This window comes from Adiantum capillus-veneris, chromosome 6, assembly GCF_014529385.1.
Source record: "Adiantum capillus-veneris isolate H3 chromosome 6, ASM1452938v2, whole genome shotgun sequence".
Lineage (NCBI taxonomy): Eukaryota > Viridiplantae > Streptophyta > Polypodiopsida > Polypodiales > Pteridaceae > Adiantum > Adiantum capillus-veneris.
In genome coordinates, this window is record NC_140936.1 from 120,919,649 (window position 1) to 120,947,476 (window position 27,828).

The 27,828-nt window shown below is 44.2% G+C and overlaps 1 protein-coding gene across 2 annotated transcripts; it reads left to right on the forward strand.

Annotated features, from left to right (window-relative positions):
* The first annotated feature begins 1,023 nt into the window (after window positions 1–1,023).
* On the forward strand, window positions 1,024–27,828 carry LOC147456181 (uncharacterized). 2 transcript variants are annotated; one of them, XM_086514730.1, is made up of 5 exons: window positions 1,025–1,379; window positions 25,648–25,846; window positions 25,933–26,001; window positions 26,614–26,764; window positions 26,867–27,828. In XM_086514730.1, the coding sequence occupies exons 1-5, from the start codon at window positions 1,145–1,147 to the stop codon at window positions 27,131–27,133; spliced, it is 921 nt and encodes a 306-aa protein (XP_086370856.1). In that variant the 5' UTR covers window positions 1,025–1,144; the 3' UTR covers window positions 27,134–27,828. The 2 variants fall into 2 exon arrangements, with proteins under 2 accessions (XP_086370857.1, XP_086370856.1); XM_086514731.1 differs by lacking the exon at window positions 25,933–26,001 and having other exon boundaries at window positions 1,024–1,379.

Below are 27,828 nucleotides of genomic sequence, written 5' to 3' on the forward strand. Positions count from 1 at the left end.
AATGCATTGGTAGCGGGATACACATTGCAAGAGCAAGCCCAAAAAGCTCTAGTCTATTTTCATCCTTCTATCTGCAGTGTGGACTCCTTTAATGCACTCACTGTGGGATGTGCGCAACAAGAGCAAGGCCAATGAGCGATACAGGAAAGAAGTTGTGCTTGGCTTTGCCTGGGACTATGTGTACGCCACATATGGTGATCTTCAGAACGCACGAAAAGCACCCGAGGACCTTCCTATGCGGAACGCCGCCACAAGATCGTAGAAAGGGTCTCTATCCAGATGCAATCAACTACGCCTGCACAGGAATCTGGAAGGCATGCGGGTCAGCAGATGCAATCACGTACGCAACCATAGATATTAGAATTCACAATATGATCGCTAGTCAACGTTTGTTGGGAGTACAATTTCATGCTTGGTGGTGGTTTGATCGATATGTATACAAAATGTGGTGTCCTCACAATAGCACAAAAACTTCTTGAAGGGTATCCTCCTTGTGGTCTCGTCTCTTGTAGCAGGTTAAGTGCAGGAGATGCCCAACATCATTGATGCAAGGAAGTCCATTGGCAATAGACATTCAATAAGCATTATCATTTTTTGATTTTTAACACTGAGAACGCAGTTAACGAACGCATTGAAAGTTGCACGCTGCCGTGGGAATGGCACGTTTCCTCGTATTATAAAAATTGGAGAAGATTGTGCAAACTCCCCCATGCAAGGAGACTTGCATGTTTTCTTTTTTTTGAAACATAAAAAATGGAACAACAAACAATGACATTGACATCTTGTATGATCATGAACATTGAGCTTGACAAAACTCTTAACACTCCTTGTGGTTTTTGGCAAGGTACTCCTCTGAAACATTACGATCAGTAACCAATTTTTGTGGAGATACACCACTAAACCACGACGATCAATATCCCAAACACTCTTAAGTAAAAAAATCTAACACTTTTTTATGAAATCTCTCTTTCTCTCTCTCTCTCAGTTTCCAATATTTTGTTTGATCTCATTTCGATCTATCATAGCTAACGAAGCACTCTAGTTCTCGGAAGGTAGTCCCAATAGGTAACATTGAACACTACATTTGGCGACCACCAAGGGTAACTCCAGTGCCCATTCGCCGAAACGCACTTCGGTCTAAGCCATGGCAGAAGAGGCGGAAGAGCGGGATGGCGAGAAGAGGGCTATGGCAGTAGGAACGGTGAAGTGCGAGGAGTGCAAGAAGGAAGTTGCCAAGTATAAGTGCCCCGCTTGCTTTCTTCGCTCCTGCAGTCTGCCCTGCATTCGTGCCCACAAGGAGCGCACCTCCTGCTCTGGCAAGCGTGACCGTACTGCTTTTGTCCCTATGGACTCTTTCGATGATTCTCAACTTCTCTCAGGTATCGCTCACAATTTCTTTTCAATTAACTTGTTGCAACAGGAAGCTCTCATATACACCATGTATAGTGCTCGAATGTTTTTTTCCCAAAAACTTGAAAAACCTACATATGAAATGTTAGTCTGAATTTGAAAGTTTTGCACTAAATTTTTCTCAATTTTGTAGGTTTTCTCATCTTCAAATTTAACTTTTAGAGGAAAATCTCAAAATTTTGTAGGTGGAATTATACCATGCCTAAGTTTTTTTTTAGCATGACCATGTTGATAATAGGGTGTACGTGTTGCATATTTGCCTCCTTTCAGATGCAAACCTATCACGTCCTGAAATTTTTGGACATGTCCTAGGAGAGAGACCTAATCTAGGACCCTTGTCTAGTGTCTGTACGCCAATGTGAACATGGTCCATGTGGTCGTCTACCTTTAAAAGGAGGTCAAGGCGTGATTTGTGGGGACCTCCACTGATAGAGTGCCAACACCTGGTTTCCACGACCATAGCCACCTTCTTGACTTGCACCACATCCTCTACCTCTATGTTGTTAGGGCAGAAGTCATTTGCTACGGCCAATACTCAGACGCCTGCCTTTTCTAGGCCCCTTCTTGCCTTTTATTCATTCTAAGTTATACATCAAAAATGTCTCCAGTGGGAGACCGTTTTGGAAGTTATTCTTATGTGGCAGGCTTGAGCTACGTGGAGTGATTACATCATGGGCTTTGGGTTGGGCTTGACCCTATGGTCTCCACACAAGTATGATTACTTAAAGTCTAGATGGACAAAGAAAGACTTCAAGAGTGGGGACAAAGCGTCAAATATGATAATTCTTTGGACTCAGAGATATGAACAAGGCAATGACCTTCATCCACCAGTTTGATACAACTTGCTCAGGATGCAAATTCACTGAAGCGAAACGCAAGCTCTCCAAAATTGGCGTCCCATTCGGTATTTCTTTATTCTTTAGGAGGGTAAATTACAAAGAAGAGTCTTGGGAATCCTTTAACTGTATTCCGCTAGATACCACCTGTTCTGGCAAAATTTCGACAGCATAACAGTCCCAAAACTTGCCCGAAACCAATTCCACTGCTGGAACTTGCTTCTACTGGCATAAAACCCTCTGATTCCTGCCCAAAAACAGTAAATTCAGCACGCTGTATTTATTGGTTTTTCATTTGTTTTCAGCCCTAAACAGCCCCCGAGCTGTCATCTAACAATGGGGCACTGTTCGCAATGCTTGTGGCATCATTGCGGCTGCAAAACAGTCCAAATACAGCGCGCGTACACAGTGCTGAAAACACACCTGTTTGGTGAGATTATGACCCTCAATGGTGCTTGCTTTGGAGTAGCAATTAGCTACTCCTGTTCTTGCTCAAGGAGTGTTAGGTGCAGTGGAATGAATGTTGAACTTTGCTCAAGATGAGTGCTCCGACGACGCGCTGAAAACGCAGATGTTGAAATCTGCGTTTTTCGGACTGAAACTACAAACTTCGATGGATCCACCGTGCAGCGAGGAATTGCTGCGGGAAGGTGAGATCTGTGTGGTTTGGGGGTTGTTCTGCTGTGTCTAAGGGCTGAAAATTGAAAACTCAAATGCTTCTTGGTGTTCCGTCGCGGTGAAACTGCAAAATGCTATGCTGATGCAAAAACGCTAGGACGGAAAACTGTCTTCTGCTGCCGCCGGTGGCCTTGCAATGCAAAACGCTAGGCTGATTTGGTGCGGTCCGGTCGCCAAGTTGATGCAGAAGCAAAACGCTAGGCTGATCTTTGTGCTGATGCAAAAACGCTGGCTCTCCTACTGTTCTGATGTCGCTAGGGTCTGTCTGTCGCGGCAAGTCAAGGCGGTAAGGATCTACTACCACAATGGCTATGCTGCGAAGTCGTAGGGGTGAAAACTGAAAAACGTTAGCAGACTTGCACCATGGAAAAACGCTAGGGCTGATCAATCTCTGATGGGGGAGGGTCTTGCTGAGAAGGCGTCACAAAATGGGAGCGTATAACAATATAGAATATACTTGGATAAATAGAATTTATCACTTAACTGAAGCCAAAGGATATAGAGAGAAATAAATAGAGAGAGAGAGAGAGTGAGAAGATCGACACAGTACTGGGGAGCAGAAGATGGGCTGGTACCCCCCCCGTAATAGTATCTTTATTACTGAGGAGAAGTCTATACAAGCACTTGAACCGAACGTATTACCATGTTCGGTCTAGAATAAGACTTGATGGTTTTCGAAAGCCTCGGCTTCTGATTCCTAGGGCAAAACCCTATTCCAAGGAACTTCCGTTCCTTATTCCAAATCCTTGAGAACCAAGGTTCTTGCCTCTGGATCACACCTTCCAGACTCAGGGCATGGCATCCCCGCAACTCTTTTCCGACTCTGTTTCCAGAGTCCTGTTCCTGCAGAATAACTCCGCTTTCTTGGACACAAAGTCCTTCCCTTGGGAATTTCAACTTCCGGATCACATCTCGAGAGTCTACCTCTCTTCGATCCGTGGATCTGCTTCCCAAACTTGGGTACGAAACCCTTGGGCTGATCTGGCTCTAGTTCCTCAGAGCGCTTTTATCCTGCAAAGGCTCATGCCTTCCTCTTCTCCTACTCCCTCACAAAGAGGAAGTACACCTGCAATCAAATACTTAGAGATCATAACATAAAAATCGTACCTTCCAAGTCGCGACGCTCGTAACGCAACTCGGTTCTCGAAAAAAGCAATTCCCCGAAAGAGATCGCTGCATAGAAAATCCTCTCTTCCAATCCTACACACAAAAGAGGTGTGTCCTCGGGCTCCTTCTTGTAAATCAGCCCCGTCTACGACGTTTATGGGCTGAAAACAGAGAAAAACAGCAGCTTGTCGCGATGGAAACACGCTCCATAGGCACCTCTTCGCAAGGAAACTCGTGCAATGGGTCTTGGCGACATCTGGTACACCTGGGGCAGCCATGGGCATCACCGGCAAACGTCTTCTTTGCGGGTGAACTCTGCAGCAGCATCTCCTTCTTGCAAAAACTGATCCTCCCCTTTGAGTGAGGGCATGTGATGCTTTTATAGCTCCTAGCCATGGGCACGAGTAGCTGCTCGTGTAGAGATTGCGGCCGTTTTTTTTTTTTCATATTTTTTTCGCTGTTCTGCTAGGAAAAGAGAGAGAAAACGCTCGCCGATGTGTTGCCTTATTTATCAGATGGCTGCCCACTTATTAAGTGGACGGCCGGCGTATTTTAAAAATAGTTTGAACCTGCCCAAAAACTCAATAAAACCTTATAAGTTAAAAACAATGCTTTCACAGCACTTCCCAGGCGTCCCTGGATGCAATCACATGCATAGTTGCAATGCAGACATAGACTTCCTCGCGGGAAAGCATTTGCTTTCCCGAAAAGCAATCCCGCTTCTGCTTTCCCGAAAAGCAATCCCGCTTTCTCAGAAAGCATCTGTTTTTCCTCAAAGTTTCCTTTGAACCCATCTTCATTCAAGTGCTTGCTTTTCCTTGTGCACAATTCTAACACAGTTCGGAATTTACTCGCGACTATGGATATTCCCTTTCCGATGCACCCGTCATCCACCTTGTGACGCATCAAGAATACCCATCACCTAGTCCTTTCCTACCGAACTTACGGTACAATCTCCTTCATGATGCTCTATGTCACCCATCCTATGACGCATCAGAGATATCCGTTCTCGGATGGTCGGATACTTCTTTCCGATGCTCCCTATCACCCATCCGATGTGACACATCAGAAGTACCCGTTCCTGGTGGCCTTACAGATATGCCCGTTCTCAGTGCTCCCGTCATTACTTTGAATGACGCACTAGGAATATATTGTACTCGGATGTCTCCAGTGAGAAAAACCCTCACTTAAAATTCCAATAATTCATTTAGAATTATTTTTCCTTGTGTTCCAAGCGAGAAAACCCTCTCACTTATAAATTCTAAATGAATTATTTTTATGTCTGATAAAGCCAATTTACCAACATCCCTCTCACTTATAAACAGTTGTCCTCAACTGTAGAGGTCCAACTGAACTGCCGGGGAGAAACCGGAAAGATTCCAAATCTTGCTCAATGCTGAGTTGAGCTAGTTCTTTCTCAAAAGAAAACTTAAAAATTAAATTAAACAAAAATTCAAAAATTCAAAAATTCAATACTTAGCTTACCGGTTCAGGTCCTCCCTCTAGTACCTCGAGGATATTCTTCACCAATCATCAAACTTACGAGCCGTGGAAGAACTCGTCATTCGCGTCTTTCCAACAGATCGAACGTTTCCTCATTCGAGAGTCTGTTAACTCAATTCCACCTTCTCAATTCGAGAAGAATAATTCTCCTAGAAATCAATCTAGGTATCTGTCCTTGCGCATAATCCTGCGCTGTTAGTCTAGAGGGTATTAAACCTCGTGTCCTCCCACATAGGGAATGCTCAAGTCATAGAGCATTAAGCTCGATGTCTTTCTTTCACAAACAAAGTTTGCGATCACCTTAAAGAAGGTTCTTGTTTCGGGCCGTCGCTCAACGTAGGCGGACGGTTCCAATCCGAAGATTCTTTGTGCACGGCGGCACTTCCTTCCAATCTTTTCCTCCTACGAGTTATTACCACCAGCAGTGATTTCCCGACGTCCATTAGCGTCTCTTCCTTACAAAATCATAAAAAATGATTCACCTTGCGAGCATCAATGACGATTTGCAAAATCTCAGGCAGGTAGGATTCTAGCCATAGCATTTTCTGAACGTACGTTCAAACCCTGTTCACAATAGAGTGAACCGTCTTTGATTCTCATGGATGTTCTCCCATATGTAATTCTTACCATTTTGAAATGGTTGGCGAGCTATATTCTTATGAACATAATAGTTCGAATTTATTCCAGCAGCGTGTAAATGTTGCTTGACCTGCTCATGGAGAAACATATACCGCAACCAAAAGTTGCTTATGTAATGGTAAAAGCACATAGCGTACTCAATGATCAACGATCATCAGAAAACCTCTTCTCCGTAGAGAAACTCAAATTCCTTCTACCGAACACATCTCAAATAGAGATTCTTGTGTCAGAATATCCATGTACCCAAAGGTGTACATAAGTTTCAGTGAGCTTGGGAAATTACCTTTCCTTCGTAAGATCCTTAGAGCGAAGACGCTCAACATGACGATCCCTTGGCTCAATCTTAGAGCAAAACCGGCTCATCAAATAAACTAGGATTTTAATCCTTGGATTCCTTGATCACTGGCCATAGTCGTCGCTTGTTCCTTCCCTCGTAAAGAGAGTATTCCTTCACTTGTGCTAAAAGCACTACCATATCTTCCCTTACCGGGTAGGGGGTGTGGGCTTAAAGAGTACCCAAGCTTCATGAAAGCTTTTCTTTGCTTGAAAGCTCAAAATGGTTCCTTCATAATTTCCTACCCGCAATAGCAGGTAATTTGTTGGAGAACTACCGGATACCAGATCAATCATGGACCTCCCGGATGGTTAAGCAAAGCAGTTCATCGTATAAAACAATGTTCTGAGTCAACCTTACTTTCATAAACACTCGAGAGTGATTGTCTTGGTTAGACATGTGCATATCTCGTGCATAAAAGCAATACACAGTTGATGAGTTCCTCAAAGATTTAACTTTGATCAAAGACCTGCCCTCTCACTTAGTTTGAACTTTGAGGGTCTTCTATTCAAAAACTCAAGAGTTAGATTGAATTCCCTTACTCCAAACTTTCTCCGGATAGCAATGTATCCTTCGAGGAGAGGTAACAAAAATTCGTTGTTTCTTTGTTCAATGGTTCTTGTCCCACTGTGGGGATTGTATTCTATGTGCACTAAGGTGTACACTTTCAGCTTTTATTGCTGACTCCACCATCTGCTGCAAAGTATCTTGCAGATGCGTTTACAAAATTCGGGCAAAAGTCCTTCGTTAAATTTGTTCATCTTTCCTTCCTCAGAGAGGATCAAGAATGGAGCTACCTTGGCAAGAGCGAACCACTACTTGCTTTGACTCGCTCGTGTTCCTATTGGGCAAACCGATTATAACCGGCCTATACAACGTAGAGAGCGGTACTATTTCAATTACCTGTTAACTTTACACAGAGCACTGAGAAGGGAAGAGAACACAGTTGCGTCCAGCGACTAGAATGTCACTGCGCACACGAGACCGACACCCTGTAGGCCCCAAAGACTGGCGCCCCTTTCGGTATTTCTTTATTCAAATTAAGGTAGACGATCCGACCACTTAGCACAAGCTTTCACAAAGCTGTCCAAACCTGGCGAGGGCTGAAAACGCAGGTTTTCGACCGGATTTCGACAGCATAACGGCGCAAAAACCCCTGTAGGTCAAAAACACCTGTCTAGGACAGATTCCCTCGATATCTTGAAGCTTTTTGGTGAGCTGTCACAGAAATTCAGCAGGCTGTAATTCTCTGTTTTTCACTGCCGGGAGCCCAAAAGCCTGTACACGCATCCCAAGGCTCTCACGAGGCTCCCCCGATGTTCCCTTGCAGTTTAGGTGCGAAACCCTAAACCTGCAGAAAAACACAGCAGGCTGTAATTCCCTGTTTCGGATCGTTTTTAGTGGAGCGAACACGCCTACGTGTGTCCCAGGGGCTCCCGCACGCAATGGGACAGTTCCCCTGTGAATTGGACGAGTTTTCACGCGAGAAAACTCTCCAAACTCGCAATCTTTCGTGATGGAACTGTGCGTACCTGTGGGGGATTAGCAATTAGCTAATCCGGTTCCTATTCAGAAGGCTCTTGCCTTGGCAAACGCGCATAAACCCCCAGAACTGTACATAGGTCAAATGAGAAGCCCACTAGTGGGGCATAACATACTGTACGTAGGGGAGAAAGAGAGCAGTATGTAGCGTGCGGGGAATCACTTCCGTCACTATACTTTGCATAGAGGGCAAGGTAAGCATTCCATAGCTTCTGTACCTGCTACAATCCACCTGAGGCTGAAAATGGCGCCCCCTTTGTTGATATGCAGCTCGTTTTTGCCTCCCAGAGTGGCAGAATCGCTCACAGGCTGACATGTCGCCCAGTTTCCGAGTTTAGGCTTTCCTTGCTAAAAATATCTCAACTGGTGCGTCAGTTGACTTGGCAGCAGAGCAATAAAATGTTCCCCTTGTCATTCCAGAGCTAATGACGCGAACACATTTTCCGGTCAAAAATAGCAGTTCCCTAAATTTTAGGAGATGCTTCCATGGCGTCCCTATCGGTCTCCTGACCATCATTGAAGACTACCATTTGACCAACATCTACAATGTGGGTTAATTTACTGGCCCCTTTTAACTTATAAAGTTGCAGCGACTTGACGAGTGGCCCAAATTCCAGTTTGGCGCACACGAGCTTCCATACTCATCAGAATTCAGTGCTAACTGGCTCGGGCAGTCCCTGTCTGACCGACCTAGATCCCCGATGTGAGAAACCCATTTGGCTGTAGCCGTTTCACACTGGCCATGCAATGTCCACTTGCACCTTTTCAAGGGTTTTGGGACAAACAAGTAAAAATAAAATAAATATATCTAATACTTATTTACGGAAGGCACCAGGAAAAATACACCTCCTGGTGACACACCCCACCCTTGAAATACTGCAAGCGACCTCGCTTGCATGCCAATAATACATGCAGATATCTCCCGATATCACATATATTCTATGATGGGAATCCAAGATATACATGCTTCCGGAAATGTAGCGTTGGACGATTAAACAATCCCACCAACCTGGCTACGACACATATATCAAGCATAGAAGTCTTCTAGTGTACTCTTGAGCACAAACTTCTCTAGCTAAATTCTGTATGGAAAGAGTAGATACATTGCTTAACTACTCTCTTGAGCATCATGAACCATGCTCTTGCCTTGCTCCAAAAAGGCTACATCAAGTCACTGTGGGTTCCATTTGAAAGGCTTCAAGATACAATTGCAATAGCTGAGGTGAATCAAGCAATTCAGACTCTTCCATCCATTTGGCATCTAATGATGGATAGTTCTTGAACTTCACCAAATAGCGTCTTGCAACCTTTCCTCTAACCTTTCTTTCTTTATGTGCCAATGTCTGTTCAGGAACAAGGATTTCATCCAATTCTTCCACTTCGGGTTGTTCCTCATCAAGCATATTCTTTGGCACATCACCAACAAAGGGCCTTAGAAGGCTGACATGAAAAGCATTATGTATTTTCCAGCCTTCTGGTAGCTTTAACCTGTAAGCTACATTGCTGATCTTTTCTGAAATCTGAAAAGGACCATAATATCGCATACTGAGCTTAGGAAACAAGCGTTCCTTGCCTTCCTTTTCCTTAACCTGGCCTTTTCAAAGCGCAAAAGTACCCAATCACCAAGTGAAAATACAAGTTCACGACGGTGACGATCAGCAGCTTTCTTTTGCTTAGCCTGAGTCTTCTCAAGAGCAATCTTTATCTTCCTGTATGTTTCATCCATATCTTGCACATACTTGTCTGCCTCAAATATCTTGTCCTTAGTCTGCAAAATGGGTGGGACTTTCTTTCCTCCTTCCACTATCTCAAATGGTGCCTTACCTGTTGATGTATGCACAGTGTTATTGTAAGCATATTCAACCAATGGGAGATGGTGTTCCCAAGTTGCCTTGTGCTCTGAGACATAACATTTGAGTAGGTCCAAGACAGTAGAATTTGCCTCTTCTGACTGTTCATCAGTTTGCGGATGAAACGAAGAAGAGAACTTGAGCGTAGTGCCCATGTTCTCAAACAATGCCTTCCAGAAAAGACTCGTCATACGTGGATCCCTGTCACTGACAATTGACTGAGGCATCCCATGATATTTAAAGATATTGCTCATGAATATCTTGACCATGTGTTCTGGCTTTATCTTCTTCCTAACAGGAATGAAATGGGCCTGCTTACTGAACCTACAAATGATAGTCCAAATCCCATCATTTCCTGTTTGCGTCCTTGGAAGATCAAAGATAAAGTCCATTGCTATAGTTTCCCATGGCCTATCAGGGATCGGCAATGGCTGCAACAATCCCGGTTGCTTTTGTCTGTCAAATTTGACTTTTTGGCATACTAAGCATGATCTTACAAATGTGTCAACATCTTGACGCAAAGCTGGCCAGTAGAAGAATGCCTCAACCCCTTTCACTGTCGCATCAATTCCACGATGCCCAGCATAAGGTGGAGCATGACTTTCCATCAAAATCTTTGGCCGTAACTGATTAGTAACGCATAACTTTCCATGCATCATGAGAAAGTCATTCTTAAGCATATAGTGCTCATGATGTTGCCCATCAACAAGCTGGTCATAGATCCTTGCAAAATCTGAATCTTCAGTATATGGTGTCTTCATTTCGTCCAGTTCACAATGGTACGGAATTGACACTGTTGAAATTTGGGGCTTTCGTGACAACGCATCAGCCACCACGTTCTTTTTCCCTTGCACATGCACAATCTGAAAATGGAACATTGACAAGATGTTTGCCCATCGCATGTGCTTCTCAGACAACTTCGTCTGTGTAAGAAAATATCGCAAGGTTTGATGATCCGTTTGGACAACAAAATCAGCCCCTAGCAAATAGTGTTTCCAACTAGTGAGAGCATGAATTACTGCTAGCAATTCTTTCTCATAGACTTGCAAGTTCCTTTCAGTCTTCAAAAGAATTCTGCTCTCATATGCGACTACTCTGCCATTCTGCATTAAAACTGCACCAAGACTATGGCCACACGCATCACATTGAACCACAAAAGGTTTAGAAAGATCTGGCAAAATAATTACTGGATCTGAAGTCAGCTTCTCTTTCAAGTGTTTGAACGCTAAAATTTCCTTGGCTGTCCACTTGAAAGTAACTCCTTTTCCTTGCAGTGCATGGAGTGGAGAAGCAATCTCAGCAAAATTTCGGATGAACCTCGTGTAATAGGAACATAAGCCTAGAAAGCTTCGAATGTCATGTACGGACTTCAAGTCTGGCCATGACCTAATTGCTTCCACTTTAGCGAGATCCATGTGTACCCCATCCTTTGAAACAATGTGCCCAAGGAAGTGAATCTCTTGCAAAAAGAATTCACTCTTCTTCGCATTAATGAGTAGCCTGTTCTTATGTAACTCATTGAAAACTGCAGTCAAGTGATCCCTATGCTCCTCTTTAGACTTTGAGTAGACAATCATGTCATCAAAGAAGGTACCCACGAAGTTTCTATGTGGTCTAAAAATTCTGTCCATCATTCTATTAAATGTGGCAGGAGCATTTGTGAGACCAAATGGCATGACAAGAAACTCATAGAGACCAAATGTTGTCCTGAACGCAGTCTTATGGACATCTTCTGGTCTAATGCGTATCTGATGATACCCGCTCTTTAGGTCTATTCTTGTAAACAATGACGCTCCCTCAAGCCGATCAAGAATGTCATCTATCCTCGGTATGGGGAACCTGTTCTTGATAGTATTCTTATTCAAGGCGCGATAGTCAATGCACATGCGCCATGAACCATCCTTCTTCTGCACTAAGAGTACAGGCGAACAAAAAGGGGATGAACTGGGCTGAATCAGCCCCTTCTCTAAAAGCTCGTTGACCTGACCCATAATCTCTTTCTGCTGGGCTGCACTAACCCTGTATGGTGGTCTATTCTGTGGACTAGAACCTGGCACAAGATCTATAGTATGATCCTCAGGTCTCTCAGGAGGTAACTCCCCTGGCAAAGAGTCCGAAAAACAATCACTGAAACCACTAAAAAAAGTTGACCTGTCTTTATCTAAGGTAGACAAATTAGATACAACTTGAGGTACTTCTTTTGCAAAGATCAAGTACGCAGAAAGATGATTCTTTATTACAGATGAAATAGCAGAAGCAGAAACAACTGGAACAGACTCGCCTTTAAGCTTTACATCAAGGACATGAGTCTTTCCTCTATGTACAAGGGTAATCTTTTTGTTGTAAGTATCCACCATAGCATGCAACCTGTAACACCATGGGATACCCAATAACACATCACAGGCCTCAAGCGGCATAATATGAAATTCTTCCGCATCCACATAGCTCTGAATGTGCAGACGAAGCTTTCCCAGAATGGGAGTAACAGGCTCTAAATGTCCTGGGCATGCCAAACCTGCTTCCCCTGTCATACCCATCTCCTCTGCACGAATGCCCAACTTTGATGCCAATTCTGGTGATATGAAATTTGCATGGGCTCCTGGATCAAAGAAAACCAGCACTGTCTGGTCTCTAACTTTGCCCCAAGCTCTGCACAGCTCCGTGGCATCTGTGTTTGATTGATCTCCAACCAAATCTGGAACAAGTCCTGCACTCGGCTTTGGCTTCTTCCCTTTATGGTCTGACTTGTCATCCTTATGCTGTGACTTCTTCTGTGGGCACTCATTTGCAAAGTGTCCTTCACAAATGTAGCATTTCTTGGCCTCCCTAAGAGCTTTCCTCTAGAATAAGACTTGATGGTTTTCGAAAGCCTCGGCTTCCGATTCCTAGGGCAAAACCCTATTCCAAGGAATTTCCGTTCCTTATTCCAAATCCTTGAGAACCAAGGTTCTCGCCTCTGGATCACACCTTCCATACTCAGGGCATGGCATCCCTGCAACTCTTTTCCGACTCTGTTTCCAGAGTCATGTTCTTGCAGAATAACTCCGCTTTCTTGGACACAAAGTCCTTCCCTTGGGAATTTCAACTTCCGGATCACATCTCGAGAATCTACCTCTCTTCGATCCGTGATCTGCTTCCCAAACTTGGGTACGAAACCCTTGGGCTGATCTGGCTCTAGTTCCTCAGAGCGCTTTTATCCTGCAAAGGCTCATGCCTTCCTCTGCTCCTACTCCCTCACAAAGAGGAAGTACACCTGCAATCAAATACATAGAGATCATAACATAAAAATCGTACCTTCAAAGTCGCGACGCTCGTAACGCAACTCGGTTCTCGAAAAAAGCAATTCCCCGAAAGAGATCTCTGCATAGAAAATCCTCTCTTCCAATCCTACACACAAAAGAGGTGTGTTCTCGGGTTCCTTCTTGTAAATCAGCCCCGTCTACGATGTTTATGGGCTGAAAACAGAGAAAAACAGCAGCTTGTCGCGATGGAAACACGCTCCGTAGGCACTTCTTCGTGAGGAAACTCGCGCAATGGGTCTTGGCGACATCTGGTACACTTGGGGCAGCCATGGGCATCACTGGCAAACGTCTTCTTTGCGGGTGAACTCTGCAGCAGCATCTCCTTCTTGCAAAAACTGATCCTCCCCTTTGAGTGAGGGCATGTGATGCTTTTATAGCTCCTAGCCATGGGCACGAGTAGCTGCTCATGTAGAGATCGCGGCCGTTTTTTTTTTTTCTTCATATTTTTTTCGCTATTCTGCTAGGAAAAGAGAGAGAAAACGCTCGCCGATGTGTTGCCTTATTTATTAGATGGCTGCCCACTTATTAAGTGGGCGGCCGGCGTATTTTAAAAATAGTCTGAACCTGCCCAAAAACTCAATAAAACCTTATAAGTTAAAAACAATGCTTTCACAGCACTTCCCAGGCGTTCGTGGATGCAATCACATGCATAGTTGCAATGCAGACATAGACTTCCTCGCGGGAAAGCATCTGCTTTCCCGAATAGCAATCCCGCTTTCTCAGAAAGCATCTGTTTTTCCTCAAAGTTTCCTTTGAACCCATCTTCATTCAAGTGCTTGCTTTTCCTTGTGCACAATTCTAACAAAGTTCGGAATTTACTCGCGACTATGGATATTCCCTTTCCGATGCACCCGTCATCCACCTTGTGACGCATGAAGAATACCCATCATCTAGTCCTTTCCTACTGAACTTACGATACAATCTCCTTCACGATGCTCTATGTCACCCATCCTATGACGCATCAGAGATGTCCGTTCCCGGATGGTCAGATACTTCTTTCCGATGCTCTCTGTCACCTATCCGATGTGACACATTAGAAGTACCCGTTCCTGGTGGCCTTACAGATATTCCCGTTATTACTTTGAATGACGCACTAGGAATATATTGTACTCGGATGTCTCCGGTGAGAAAAGCCCTCTCACTTAAAATTCCAATAATTCATTTAGAATTATTTTTCCTTGTGTTCCAAGCGAGAAAACCCTCTCACTTATAAATCCAATAATTCATTTAGAATTATTTTTATGTATGATAAAGCCAATTTACCAACAGAAGGTGCCTGCTGAACACTTGGTTCCTGTTGCCTCTTCTGCCAGAAAGTGCTAGCTTTGGTTTGCTTATATATTATCCTAGCAAAATTGCCCCCAACAAAAGTCACTTAATAAATAAATGAAAATGTCAAAAATAGGGAAAATAGGTTTAATGCACTGGAAAATTCCCCTGATGGATTCTAATGGATTCTGAAAGGAATGCTGATGATCATGCTGTGTGCAACCGAAGGATATGCATCTAATCTAAGCGTTTGGTCATGCATGGTCTATGAACAGACTCACAAAAGTGCCAGATCACTTCCTATTCTAAACTGACTTGATTGAATTGAACCCTGGTCATGTTGTAGCTTGTCCACGGACACATAGGGTTGGATGTGTCACCTGACATCCCCTCCTTTTCAAAGTGAGGTATTGGTACCGAACTGTATGACGTCGAGGGAGATCGCCAATAGCATCCGGAATCTTGGAAAGGACTCTTTGCCGGCCCACTCCGATGTGTGGGTTGTGCGGTACTTGAACTTCATAAAGGTTTGCAACACTTGCTTCTTTGGGCCGCGCCGAAAGCGACACAGTCTTCTGTGGCTCCTTCGATGCTTCAACTTCGTCTAGAGTCATGCTTCTTTCTTCTTCAAGAATCTCCATGGTTGAAAATTTCTGAAACCACTTCCAACACAAAACCATGAACGTACCTATTCCATGTAAAGTGATTGGAAAAAATCTTGTCTTTTCTGAAGACTGTGCATGCAATGTAGATGAACAAAGAAACGGAGTGCCAGACCGTTCACCACACACACGCAAACAATGAGATCGAATCTTTCTCTCCTGATCTAAATCAATCAATTGTGGCAATTCACAACGGAAATGCCGATGCTTGATGCTCAATCTTTCTTGTGCTCTTTCTAAAACCGTGTCATGCCAAGGAAGAGACATGGAATGTGACTTCCTTGAATGCAAACATTTCATCTTTTCATGAGAAATTCGCATACATCTGTGCTCATTCATGAGTGAAACGTGCTCAACGTACAATATGCCATGCCTATGAGGGATCACATAAAGACGCTGACTAAAATACAGGAAACGATCACAAATGAAACACTCGAACAATGCGTGCTGACTAATCATGCGAACACATAGTACTTCCTCTGGGAGGTTCTTTGGACCTAGGCTTGAGAGCCAAGATCGGTTCTTCGTGGTTGATCGAGTCTTCTTGTGGGGGTTCTGTGGACCTCCATTCGAGAGCCAAGATCGTTTCTTCGTGATTGATCGAATCTGCAACGAGGTTAGCTTCGCTAGAAAAAGCATCAACTAAACCATCATCCTTGTAAACAATCACATCATCTTCCTGCAAATCATCATGCTTGTGAGAAATCACATCTTGATCATGCAAATCATCATGCTCATCATCATGCTTATCCTTATCATTCAAATCATCATGCAAATCATTGCCATTCAAATCATCATGCAAATCATGTGTGTCATGCTTTGGAGAAGAAGAGACTGAGAGAATCTCCTTTCTTGCATCTGTGCCTGCACTTGAGAAAAGAGTTGCAACATCTCTTGCATTCTTGCTTTGTTCTCGCGATCAAATCTTGCTAGTCTTTCTTTGTTCTCGCGCTCGTGCTCACGCTCTATGGCTTCCATTTTTGCATCGTATTCACGATCTATGGCTGCCATACTTATTACTTTCTGCTTTACTTGCTTCGCGTTCTAACGTCCTTTCCATAAACAACTGCTTCAACTCCTCCATAGGAGTTAGTGCAATGCTTGGCGTAGATGGGGAAGGGGGAGGGTCGGAAAAACCTCCTGGTGGGGAAAATTTCTTCTTCGCCTCTCTCATGCTCATCACCTCCAAGCGAAGTATCCATTTCGCTTCGAGTGATGACCATCCACTGAAGTCTTGGGTTCTTGGGTTCTTGAGGTTCTTCTTTCGCTTGCAATCTGTGTTTGAGAAGGATCTTCTCTTCACCCGAGTTCTGCTCTTTTCCGCGGGTGCACCTCTTGGCGGCCTTGCGCTCACACCAAGGTTGCTTTTTCCCACCTCACGTCGATTGGCCTGCCGCTAATTGCACGGTCCGCTCTCAATGAGTGAAAAGAGGCACAAGGGGAGGCTGGACAAGCCCTTCTTTCTTGGGATTCTTGTCACTCTTCAAACACGATTAGGAATCGACACGCCCAAGAGGACTTGGGTTATGTGTGACCGCAACAAGCAAAAAATAAATAAAATTCTTGTGATTCTTGTGGTTCTTTCCTTGAGTGATACAGAACACTGCCAAAGCTCTGATACCAATGTAAGGTGCAATGGAATGAATGTTGAACTTTCCTCAGGATGAGTGCTCCAAACTGTGCTCAAGGTTCCTTTTACTTACGGAAGGGAGAGCCTTCCGTTCCTTTAATGAGAGTGCAATGGACACAAACAAAGTGGATGAACACTGTGAATGAAGGTACAAACTGAGAGATAGAGAGAGAAGAATAAGACACCAGAATGTTGTCAAACCCTCCTCCAAGGGCCCCCACTCTTCATGGCGAGAGCGGTCTACTTATGAGTGCACAAATCTCTACAATGCTTGGACTTGCCGACGATGTCGACGACGACGAGACGGGCTGAAATCTGAAAATTCTAAGGGCTGAAATCTGCAAATCTTTATCTGCTGAATTCTGACTCTATTTCGGTGACAATGTCGATGACGACGGTACGACGACGACGCGCTGAAAACGCAGATGCTGAAATCTGCGTTTTCCGGGCTGAAACTGCAAACTTCGATGGATCCCACCGTGCGGCGAGGAACTGTTGCGGGAAGGTGAGATCTGTGAGGTTTGGGGGTCGTTCTGCCGTGTCTAAGGGCTGAAAACTGAAAACGCTGATGCTTCTTGGTGTTCCGTCGCGGTGAAACTGCAAAACACTATGCTGATGCAAAAATGCTAGGGCGGAAACTGTCTTCTGCTGCTGCCAGTGGCCTTGCAATGCAAAACGCTAGGTTGATCTGCTGTGGTCTGGTCGAATAGCCCTCCGTACTCCTAGAGAGAAAATCAGCGCCACAGTGGTTCCTACCCTGTTTATGGAAAATCCGAAATTCAAATTCTATAAGGAACATCATCCACCGTATTAGCCTGCCTTGAATAATGACTTTATTAATCAAGAATAGGAGAGCTTGAGCCGGTGGCCTTGCAATGCAAAACGCTAGGCTGATTTGCTGTGGTTTGGTCGAATAGCCCTCCGTACTCCTAGAGAGAAAATCAGCGCCACAGTGGTTCTTACCCTGTTTATGGAAAATCCGAAATTCAAACTCTATAAGGAACATCATCCACCGTGTTAGCCTACCTTGAATAATGACTTTATTAATCAAGAATAGGAGAGCTTGATGATCCACATAGAAATGAAACAGTTTGCCTAGTAGATAATGCCTGAATTTTGTAGCACTGAAAACCATCCCTAAAGCTTCTCGTTTAGTGGTCGTGTAACCTTGTTCAGCCCGACTGAATCTGCGACTAGCGAAATAAACAGTATAGGCAGTCCTTTCATCTGGCTGGGCTAGTATCGCTCCCATCGCCAATCCCGAAGCATTCACATGTACATGGAAAATAACATCCCAATTTGGTTGCCGAAGGACTGGTTTACTGATAATGGCCTTTTTTAAGTTCTGGAAACTTTCCTCACACTCAGCAGTCCAATTGAACTTAGTGGTTTTCTTTGTGAGCTCATATAGTGGTAAAGCTTGGGAGGCAAATTTATGCACAAACCTTCTGTAAAAGTTAATATATCCCAAGAAAGAACTTAACTTAGATGCATTCCTGGGCGCCTTGGCCTGCTGAACACACTGAATCTTGTTGTTGGCCATTTCTGTTCCATTGCGGGATACTACATGTCCCAGTAGCTGTCCTTTCCAGACTAGGAAAACAGAATTAAATGGATTCAGACAAATCCTCTTCTCCTGACAGCGCTTAAAAACCATTTTCAGGAATAGTAAATGTTGTTCCTCATCTGAATATACAATGAAATCATCCATGAATATGGCGAGGAACCGATGAAGAAACTCATTGAATATCTCCGTCATACACCGCTGAAAAGTAGTTGGTGCATTGCATAAGCCAAATGGTATTACTAAATACATAAATACTCCCCACTCAGTAATGAAATTGGTCTTCCCCCGGTCCTAAGAAGCAATTTGTAATTGGTTGTAGCCACTATATCCATCCATAAAGCTGTACATCTCATACCTTGCAATCTCATTAAGCAACATATCTGTGAAAGGCAATGGAAATGGATCCTTGATGGTTTGAGCATTCAGTTTCCTATAATCTACACACCCTCTCAACTTCCCATTCTTTTTTGGAACAACTACAATAGGAAACAACCAATCACTATTGGCTACTTCAGTGATGAACCCAGCTTTAAGAAGATTGTCAATCTCTTCCTTGACCTTCTTACCATAATTGGGATTCATTCGGTACCGTTGCAGTCTTACTGGCCTGGCATCTGGCTTCAGTGGTATCCTATGCTGGCAGACTTCTGGATCCACCCCTTTCAGATCAGTGTGTTCCCAGGCAAAAACATCTTTGTAATGCTGGAACATTTTGCATGCTTTCTCCTTCATTGTTGGGTTGAGATGTTTGTTAACTTTGATCATTCTAGGGTTATGTTCAGAACCTAGATTCCATTCCTCGATCTCTTGGTCATATGGGAGTAACCAGTTAGGCCGCCACCTTTTCTCTTGGTTGATTCTTCAGGGTAATCCTAAGACGGCCCTTTGAATTCCAAATCACTGTTCTGATTTGCAGTGTCCTCCCCAGAATGTGCTGGCTTATCTGGCGTGCTGGACTCAAATGATCCTTCCAGCCTTCCAGTTAACTGAACTGATCGTTCTCTTGAATTAAGTTCAGTAAACTGGTCTGGAAATTGCTTCTTTTACATGCTCTTCAAAAGAAGGCAGACACCTTTAGATGGACACAGAAAGAGATTTCAGCTTTTAATCTCTTAAAGGAAAAGATGACTTCAGATTCAGTCATTGTGTTGCCAGATCTTAGGAAGTCATTTGTGGTCCAGTGTGATGCCTGCGGTAGTAGCATTGGTGCAGTGCTAATGCAAGATGGCAGGGTAGTAGCCTATGAGAGCAGAATTTTGCAAGGGCCAGAGATGACCATGCAGGTCTATGAGAAAGAGTTACTGGCTGTGATTCATGCGCTCTTAAGTTGGAAACACTACCTGATAGGTGCAGACTTTGTTGTCCAAACGGACCATCAAACCTTGCGATACTTCTTGACACAAACAAAGTTATCTGAAAAGCATATGCGATGGGCAAATATCTTGTCCATGTTCCATTTTCAGATTGTGCATGTGGAAGGCAAGAAGCAATCTCAGCGAAATTTCGGATAAACCGTCTGTAATAGGAGCATAGTCCCAAAAAGCTTCGGACATCATGCACCGTCTTCAAATTTGGCCATGACTTGATCGCTTCAACTTTTGCAGGATCCATTCTGACACCATCCTTTGAGACAATGTGTCCCAGAAAGTGAATCTCTTCCAGAAAAAACTCACTTTTCTTTGCATTGATGAGCAACCTATGACTGCGTAGCTCTTTGAACACAATGGCCAAGTGATGCCTATGCTCCTCTTCATTCTTTGAGTAGACTATCATGTCATCAAAGAATGTACCAACAAACTGCTGGTGTGGACGGAAAATTCTGTCCATCATCCTATTAAACGTAGCAGGAGCATTTGTGAGACCAAAGGGCATTACTAAAAATTTGTAAAGGCCAAATGTCGTTCTAAAAGCAGTCTTGTGCACATCCTCTGATCTAATGCGGATCTGATGGTACCCACTCTTTAGATCTATCCTGCTAAACATAGCTGCTCCTTCTAATTTGTCCATAATATCATCAATTCTAGGTATAGGGAACCTATTCTTGATGGTATTCTTGTTCAGTGCACGGTAGTCGATGCACATACGTCATGAGCCATCCTTTTTCTGCACCAACAACACTGGAGAACAGAATGGAGATGAACTGGGCTGAATCAGCCCCTTTTCTAACAGCTCATGTACTTGGCCCATTATCTCTTTCTGCTGAGCCACACTAACCCTGTACGGAGGCTTATTTGGTGGGCTATTGCCTGGCACCAAATCTATCGCATGGTCCTCGGGTCTCTCTGCCGGTAATTGAGATGGTAATGAATCGGAGAAACAGTCACTATATTGTTGTAAAAACATTGACCTTTCTTTATCTAACACAGATAAATTTGATTCATCACAATCTGACACTTCGCGTGCAAAAACCAAGTACGCAGAAAGATGCTTTTTCATTACAGAAGTAATAGCAAAGGCTGATACAGTGGGAATAGACTCCCCTTTAAGCTTTACATCCAGAATATGAGTCTTTTCCCTGCTCTGTACAGTGATCTTTTTGTTGTAGGCATCCAGGATTCCCTGTACACGAAACAACCAAGGAATACCTAGCAACACATCACATCCATCCAGTGGCATGATGTAAAATTCTTCAGCATCTACATAGGACTGGATATGTAGACGCAACTTTCCAATGATGGGCGTCACAGCCTCTGTATGGCCAGGACATGCCAAACCTGCCTCTGTTGTATACCCCATCTCTTCAGGTCTGATTCCCAACTTTGAAGCCAATTCTGGGGAAATGAAGTTGGCTTTGGCACCTGGATCAAAGAAGATAAGCACTGTTTGATCCCTGACCTTTCCCCATGCTCTGCAAAGCTCACTTGCATCTGAATTTGGCTTGTCGCCCACCATATCTGGCACTAGACCAGCCATGGGCTTCTTTCCTTTCTTGTCTTCCTTGTCATCAGAATCAGCTGGCCTTTTCTTTGTAGGACAATTGTAAGCAATGTGGCCAGGCTGCTCACATATAAAGCATTTGTTCTCTGTCCTCAGGACCTTCTTTTGCTCTTCTGACTTGCGAGGAAAACGTCTTTTCCATTTCTTTGCTGGTCCTTTTTCTGATTCAGCCGTAGCTTTGTCTTTCCCTGCGTTGGCTGACTCCTGAGTCCCTTTAGGAGCCTCATTGGGAACGTGCTTCTTGGCTGAATTTTTCTTGCCTGATCCTGCCTTGACGCCAGTGTTAAATTCACAATCTTCTCCCTTGAGCAAACCATTGCCAGTGTTTGCTACCTCGATGAGCTGCGTCAAAGTAGTGACTTTTGTCTTCGTGCAGTATTTTCTCAATCCTTTGGGTAGGCCACAACTGTATTTTTCAATCTGTTCTGTCAATGGCACAAACCTATAGGAAGTTACTGGAAGTAGAGCTTTCCAAAACTTCCGATTGTAATCATCCAGATTTCTGCAAGTGGCAGCATTTAGCTGGTGCCATTCTGTCATGACATTTGCTTCAAAGTCATCAGATAACCATGCTGTTGCAAAAATCTGCTTGAAGTAAATCCATGTGGACGGAGCTTGCCCTTGAAGCAATAAAGTTGTCCACCATTGTCCCGCATTCCCTGTCAAGAAAGTGGCTGCCTTGCGGACCTTTGAAGCCTCTGTAAAGTTTCCCCCTGCATAGGCCTTGTCAAACTGCTGGAGGAATGAGAGAGCCTTCTTCCTGTCATCAAACCCTGTAAAGGTCGTGAATGACACACCTTTGCCACCTTCTTTGTACGGAGTTGGCCTCTCGAGCGGCATTAAATTGTCATATGGAAGTGACTGAAACATGGGAACACTATTAGGGTTCATTTGTGTTCCTTGGCCGCTATTAACTTGACCTGGAAATGCCATATTTGGCTGCTGATTTGTAATTCCAGCCATACCAAAATTTGCCTGTGGCATCCCAAATTGGCCCTAAGTGCTCTGAAACCCTGGTTGCATACCCATGACACTGTACATGGGGTTAGGCATCATCGTTTGAGCACCCCCAAACACTGTTCCTGGCGTGTAAAACTGATTTCCAGGTGCATGACTAGCCATGCTCTGGAATACGGATCCACCTCCAAAATAGCCAGGGTGTACTGAAGGTGGTGGGAAGACCTGTTGCATAGCCTGTAGGTTGCTTCCCTGCCCATTAGAACCAGCTATAGGCTGCTGAAAGGTGGCGGGCTGAACTGGTACAGCTTGAAAGACTGGCATCTCAGCCACCTGTTCTTGCATCTTAGGCACAGGTTGTGGAGATTGCATGTTCTCCGTCAAGTGTACAGGTGTTTCCATTGACTGTATGGTATGAATCACCTGTGCTCGAGCCTTAACAGGCTTTTGAATATGATCCAGTGACCCAACTTGCTGAGACGGAACAGGAGGTTGCAGAAAGGCTAAAAACCTCGGGTTCTGCATTACTTGTGTGAACATAGCCACAGCAGTAGCCAATTGGGTCCTGAATATATCGTCATCTGTCCGTGGTGGTCTTGAGGAGTCACCCACTTTATGTGTCTGTTGACCCTGTGAAGAGGAAACCTCTTCAGTCACATCATCTGGTCTGTCAGCCATAATTGCTATTCCCTGTGTCTGGTCTATGATCCCCTGTGTCTTCAAGCCTAAACTGACCAAGGCTCACTTCTATGGGAAAAAGTGATTTAATCCTGTCGACAGAACCATGAAACCGGCCTGTTCAATCCAAAAAGGGCGGTAGACTTTACTTTAAACCTTGATTTAGCTTTCACCCATTATTAGTCGTCTATTTTACCTGTACTTTCAAGACACAACAAAGGGGAGAGGGATACAGGCTGCTAGATTGCACCTGTATGAGTAGACCGACACCAGATTGGCCCCTAACTTAGGCGCCCCTTTCGGTATTTCTTTATTGTTCAAAAGAGGGAATAAACGCTGTGGTTCCCTACAAGCTGCCCCGCACAAACTTGGCTGAATTTCCATTGTTCCAGCCCGATTTCGGCAGCATAACTGTACTAGAACCCTTCACAGTCAATATTCCCACGCATTGACTGACTTTCCCGACGCATTCGGGCACTTTGCAAAACCTGGCGAGGATCTGCAGCACGCTGAACTCTCTGTTTTCAGCCCTGAAAATGCGCCAGATCACCTGTACAGCGGTCCCCTTGCGTCCCCGAACCTCCTGGGGGTATTAGGGTCCGTTTAGGGCCAAAACCCTAAACCTGCAAAAATACACAGCAGGCTGTAATTCACTGTTTCGGGCTCCGTTTCGCGTGCCGGTCGCATCCGTAGCAAGTCCTCGAGCTCCCGCACTTGTAGGGCTACTTGCCCTTTGAATCGGACGAGATTTATGGTGTGAAACCTCTCCGAATTCACCTGTACCTGCGGGGGGATTAGCCCCGCTAGCTAATCCAGTACCTGTGCAAGAGGCTCTTGCCTCGGCAATCGCGCATGAACCCACACAACTGTACATTGGTCAAATGAAGAGCCCACTAGAGGGGCATAACATACTGCCAAAGGGGAGAGAGAGGGCAGTGCGTAGCGTGCAGGGCATCACTCCTGGCACCGCACTGTGCATAAGAGGGAAAGCAAGCACTCCATAGCTCTTAACCTGTGACAAATCTGAAAATGAGGCTCTCCCCCTCCTAAATTCAGCGCCACTTCTTGTTGCATGAGGCAAGTGCACCAGAAGGTGCCACTTGGCACATTTATAAGCATTTTCCCGTTTCGGGGTTGCCGTCTAAAAATATCCCAACCGGTTGCCCAGTTGACTTCACGGCAGAGTAAGAAAATGTTCCCCTTATCATTCCAGAGGTAATGACGTCAACACATTTTCAGGTCCCAAAATAGCAGTTCTCTAAATTTTAGGAGATGCTGCCATTGTATCTTTCTAGGTCATCCGACCCTCTTTGTACATTGCGGCCACATCCAGAATTGAAATGTAGCCTCTGTAGCAAAGGATTCCACTTTGGCTAGTCAATGACTCCACTTGGCTAACCATAGTCCTTGTCCAACCTTAGTGCTCTCTTGCCCTCAGGCCTGGACTCCCTCTGGACAGTTCCACACTAGCTATGCAATGCAGGGCAGTTAGATTTCCCGAGGGGTGTTTCCAAAAAGTGAAAGTAAATGGATAATAAGAAAGAAATCAACAAAAAGGATAGATAGTAGTCACACGCTAGTGACAGCCATAGTCCCAGGTGTGTTTGGACATTGAGCCGCGAAATACCCATACTTTCCACAAGTATAGCAATTCAAACTTCGGCTCTGGAAGTTACCACGCCCCCGGCCCCGGCCCCGGCCAGTACCCGCTTGGTATCTACCGTGCCCTGGACCAGTACCACTGGTATCTGGTTTCTCCTCTTGAGAAGCGTTAGCGATTTCCACTCTTACTGGTTCGACATTGCTATACGCCACTACTGACAAATCTTTGCTCTTTTTGAAATGATGAATCCTAATGCCACAATTATTCCATAAATGGCCATAGGCTTTACAGTAAGTACATTGTGGGCACTCGTTGGAAACATGGTCCTTAGATTTACATTTTGAACACCAAGTTTCCATTCTTCTCACTGGTTGTCTGGTCTGGCTAATCTCAGCAATTTGCCGAGCCATCTCTTCAATCTTCTTAGCCCAAGACCCCTTTTTAGGCTTGTCCTTGGTCTTCTCATCAGAGCTACTCTCAGAACTGCTTGAAACTTCGCTTGAATCAGAGTTATCCGTAGAAGAACTGCTACTACTGGACCTCCTCTTCTTACGACCTTTTTCCTTCTTAGCCTGTTGTTCCAGCTTCAGGGCTCGCTGCACCAGATCATTGAATTTCTTCGTCAGTGCTGGCACCTCCTGCCCCCTGAGCTTCTTGCTGCGAAAGCCATTCAAGAACCATGCTTGCAGTCGCTTCTGTGATGGTGGTTCTTGCAGAGCTGCCTTGTCAGCTCCTTGATTTTCTCAACATAGCTTCGGACTGATAATTTCCTTTGCTTAATCTATGGTTGTACATGTACGTGTGCTGCACAAACAATCTGTGCATAATTAGAGGCATGGGATTGGTTGATTACTTTTCTGCATGTTATTATCCTTAGGCATGGAAATCTCACAATCAACTAAATGTTTTCTTGCACCAAGTTGAGTAAATACGTGTTTTGCACACCCGGTTTTTTGCGTAGTGTCAGGCATGTGATTGGTTGATTAGATTTTCTCAGAGCAGTTATATGTTACAATCCTTGGGCATGTGTAGCCCAGAGGTCTATTGGAGTCAGGTTTCGCATAAATCCTTGTTGGCAAATTTAATATTATCACTTTATGGGTCATCTTCCTCCGAGTTGTAAACTGTATTGATGAGGTGCAGATTACCAATTGCTTGAAGAAATTCTCAGGCAATCAGAATCAGCTAGAAGATTCAGGGCACCGTTTAATACAAGGAAGCTGGAGCCATATGAACGTCTCTCGATTTTGAAAAGAGAAGCAAGGAGGCGAAGAATCAATTTAGTGATATTGCCAAGAGGCATGACAAAAAGAGTTGACAACTCTACACGGTATTGCAAAAGGTATGTTTTTTCTAGCTTATTGCAAGAATTGTGTTGCTTTTGTTAAGAGTGTTATGCTCGTGGTTATAGTCGTGGTTTTCGAACAGGAGGAAGTGCATTTTTTGGAGAGTTGAGTGGCATTTCCATTCAACAGATTTTGTGCTGATTAGTTCTAGGTAATTTACTACTTTCTTTTTGGTTGGGAGGACTGTTGGAGCTTGAAAGTTTGGTGCTGGACCGAGTTCATTTTTTTAAACACGATGAAAAATGCATTGCTTGGCTTTAACACATTTCGATTTGAATATTGGACAGGAAAAATTACCAAGCACTCCTATGGTCATGAGGAGATAGCTCACACTTTCCAATTTACTTTCCATGCTTTTTTTCCTATCAGATTATTGGTTTTTTTTGTCGTTTTACAAATGCTTATGAATAGCGACACACGCACCATTGGGTACTAATGACTTCAAGCAGGAAACTCCCATGCTTTCATGTTTGTGTTTATTTTTCTGTATCTTGCACTTTCTGTTGCGGCAAATTTTTCTTTTAAGATTTGAGTTTACATTTTCTCCTCTGCCTCTGACATCATAAAGAATCTATGGCTCAGAAAGCTCTGTTTTTGCTACTGCCTCGCGTAACTGCCTTGAATTCTTTTTTGGGGACACACTTTCTAAGATTGCGACTAATCTGAATATTTCCTGCCGTACTTTGTGTTTTGTACTTGTTGATAGATGTGGTCACACACACATTTAAAAATAGCATCTAAGATTGTGTAATGTGGTTGCCAGTGCAGATGAAAATGAGAGCCTAGCAAAGGTTTTGGAGCGACAGCTTGGCAGTGATGGCAAGCTCAGAGCCGATCTCGTGCGAAAGATTAGGAAATTTTGCATGAGACCCATAGAAGCTATGCGTCTTCTTGTTCCAAAGCAGATGTGTCGAGTGGGATTCTCTCTCTCTCTCTCTCTCTCTCTCTGGATTTTAAAAGGAATTGATCTCTTAGTAGGTTCATGATCAGTTAACACTGGGTATGAAGTTTTGTAGGGGAAGCAGACAACATACGTGGAATTGGACCCTTCAGAGCCCTTGGGTGCCCAGCTTGATCGAATGACCATCATCGAGTACCCAATTATTTTAGTCGTCTCCCCTGACGATGACACAAAGTTCACTATCATTGAGGACCGTAGATCAAAGACTGCACCCATGGAAGTTGATGCAGTCACAGAGAAGTTATTGGAGGATGCATCGGTAACCGAGGGTGTGCCGTACAGGGAGGAGGAGATTGAGGAAGGCGAAATTGTTGATGATTGATTATGAAGCTGCATGGGAAAAGCTGTGTCAAAGCTTTGTTTTGAGAGTGCAAAGCGGGGGAGGTCACCTCTCAGCCTGATTGTGCGTCCATGCTTGACATCTCTGACTAGGCTTGCTCTGCCTTCCTTTCCTGCAAGATCAAGCCATAGAGTTGCATTTTGGGAGAAATCTTACTATGCTTAGCTGTGGCTCCAAATATCTTTTCCAAGGGTGTGCCAAGCTTCAAGGGCTATTTTGGCAAGCCATCACATCAAGAGCTGTGATGATTATTCCAAGAGCTTGCTCATATTTGGCTTGGTTTTGAGCACTAGTAGCTCTAGTTTGGAGTAAGTCTCAGAAACAGGGTGGAGACAACTGGTGTCTATGTGCTTAAAGATTGCACTTGTAGACACAATGGCACAAGGGTCTGAATATGACAGAATTAAGTACTTCGATTATCTCCATTCAGTACCGTTGTTTTCTACTGAATGTTTGTTCTGTTCCCCAATTTTGTATCTAAGAGTCAGAAATACGTGCGTTGAAATGTTTCTTCCTCTCGCCCCATCGATTGATGGAATCAGCTATATATCAGACTTGAGGCATTCATTATAAGGCTGATTCGGTTCTTTGTTTCAGGCCATCCTCCATAGGAAAGCCTTCTTTTTCTTTTGCTGATCTTCATAATAATGTTTTACTCTCTTATGTTATTGGTTTTA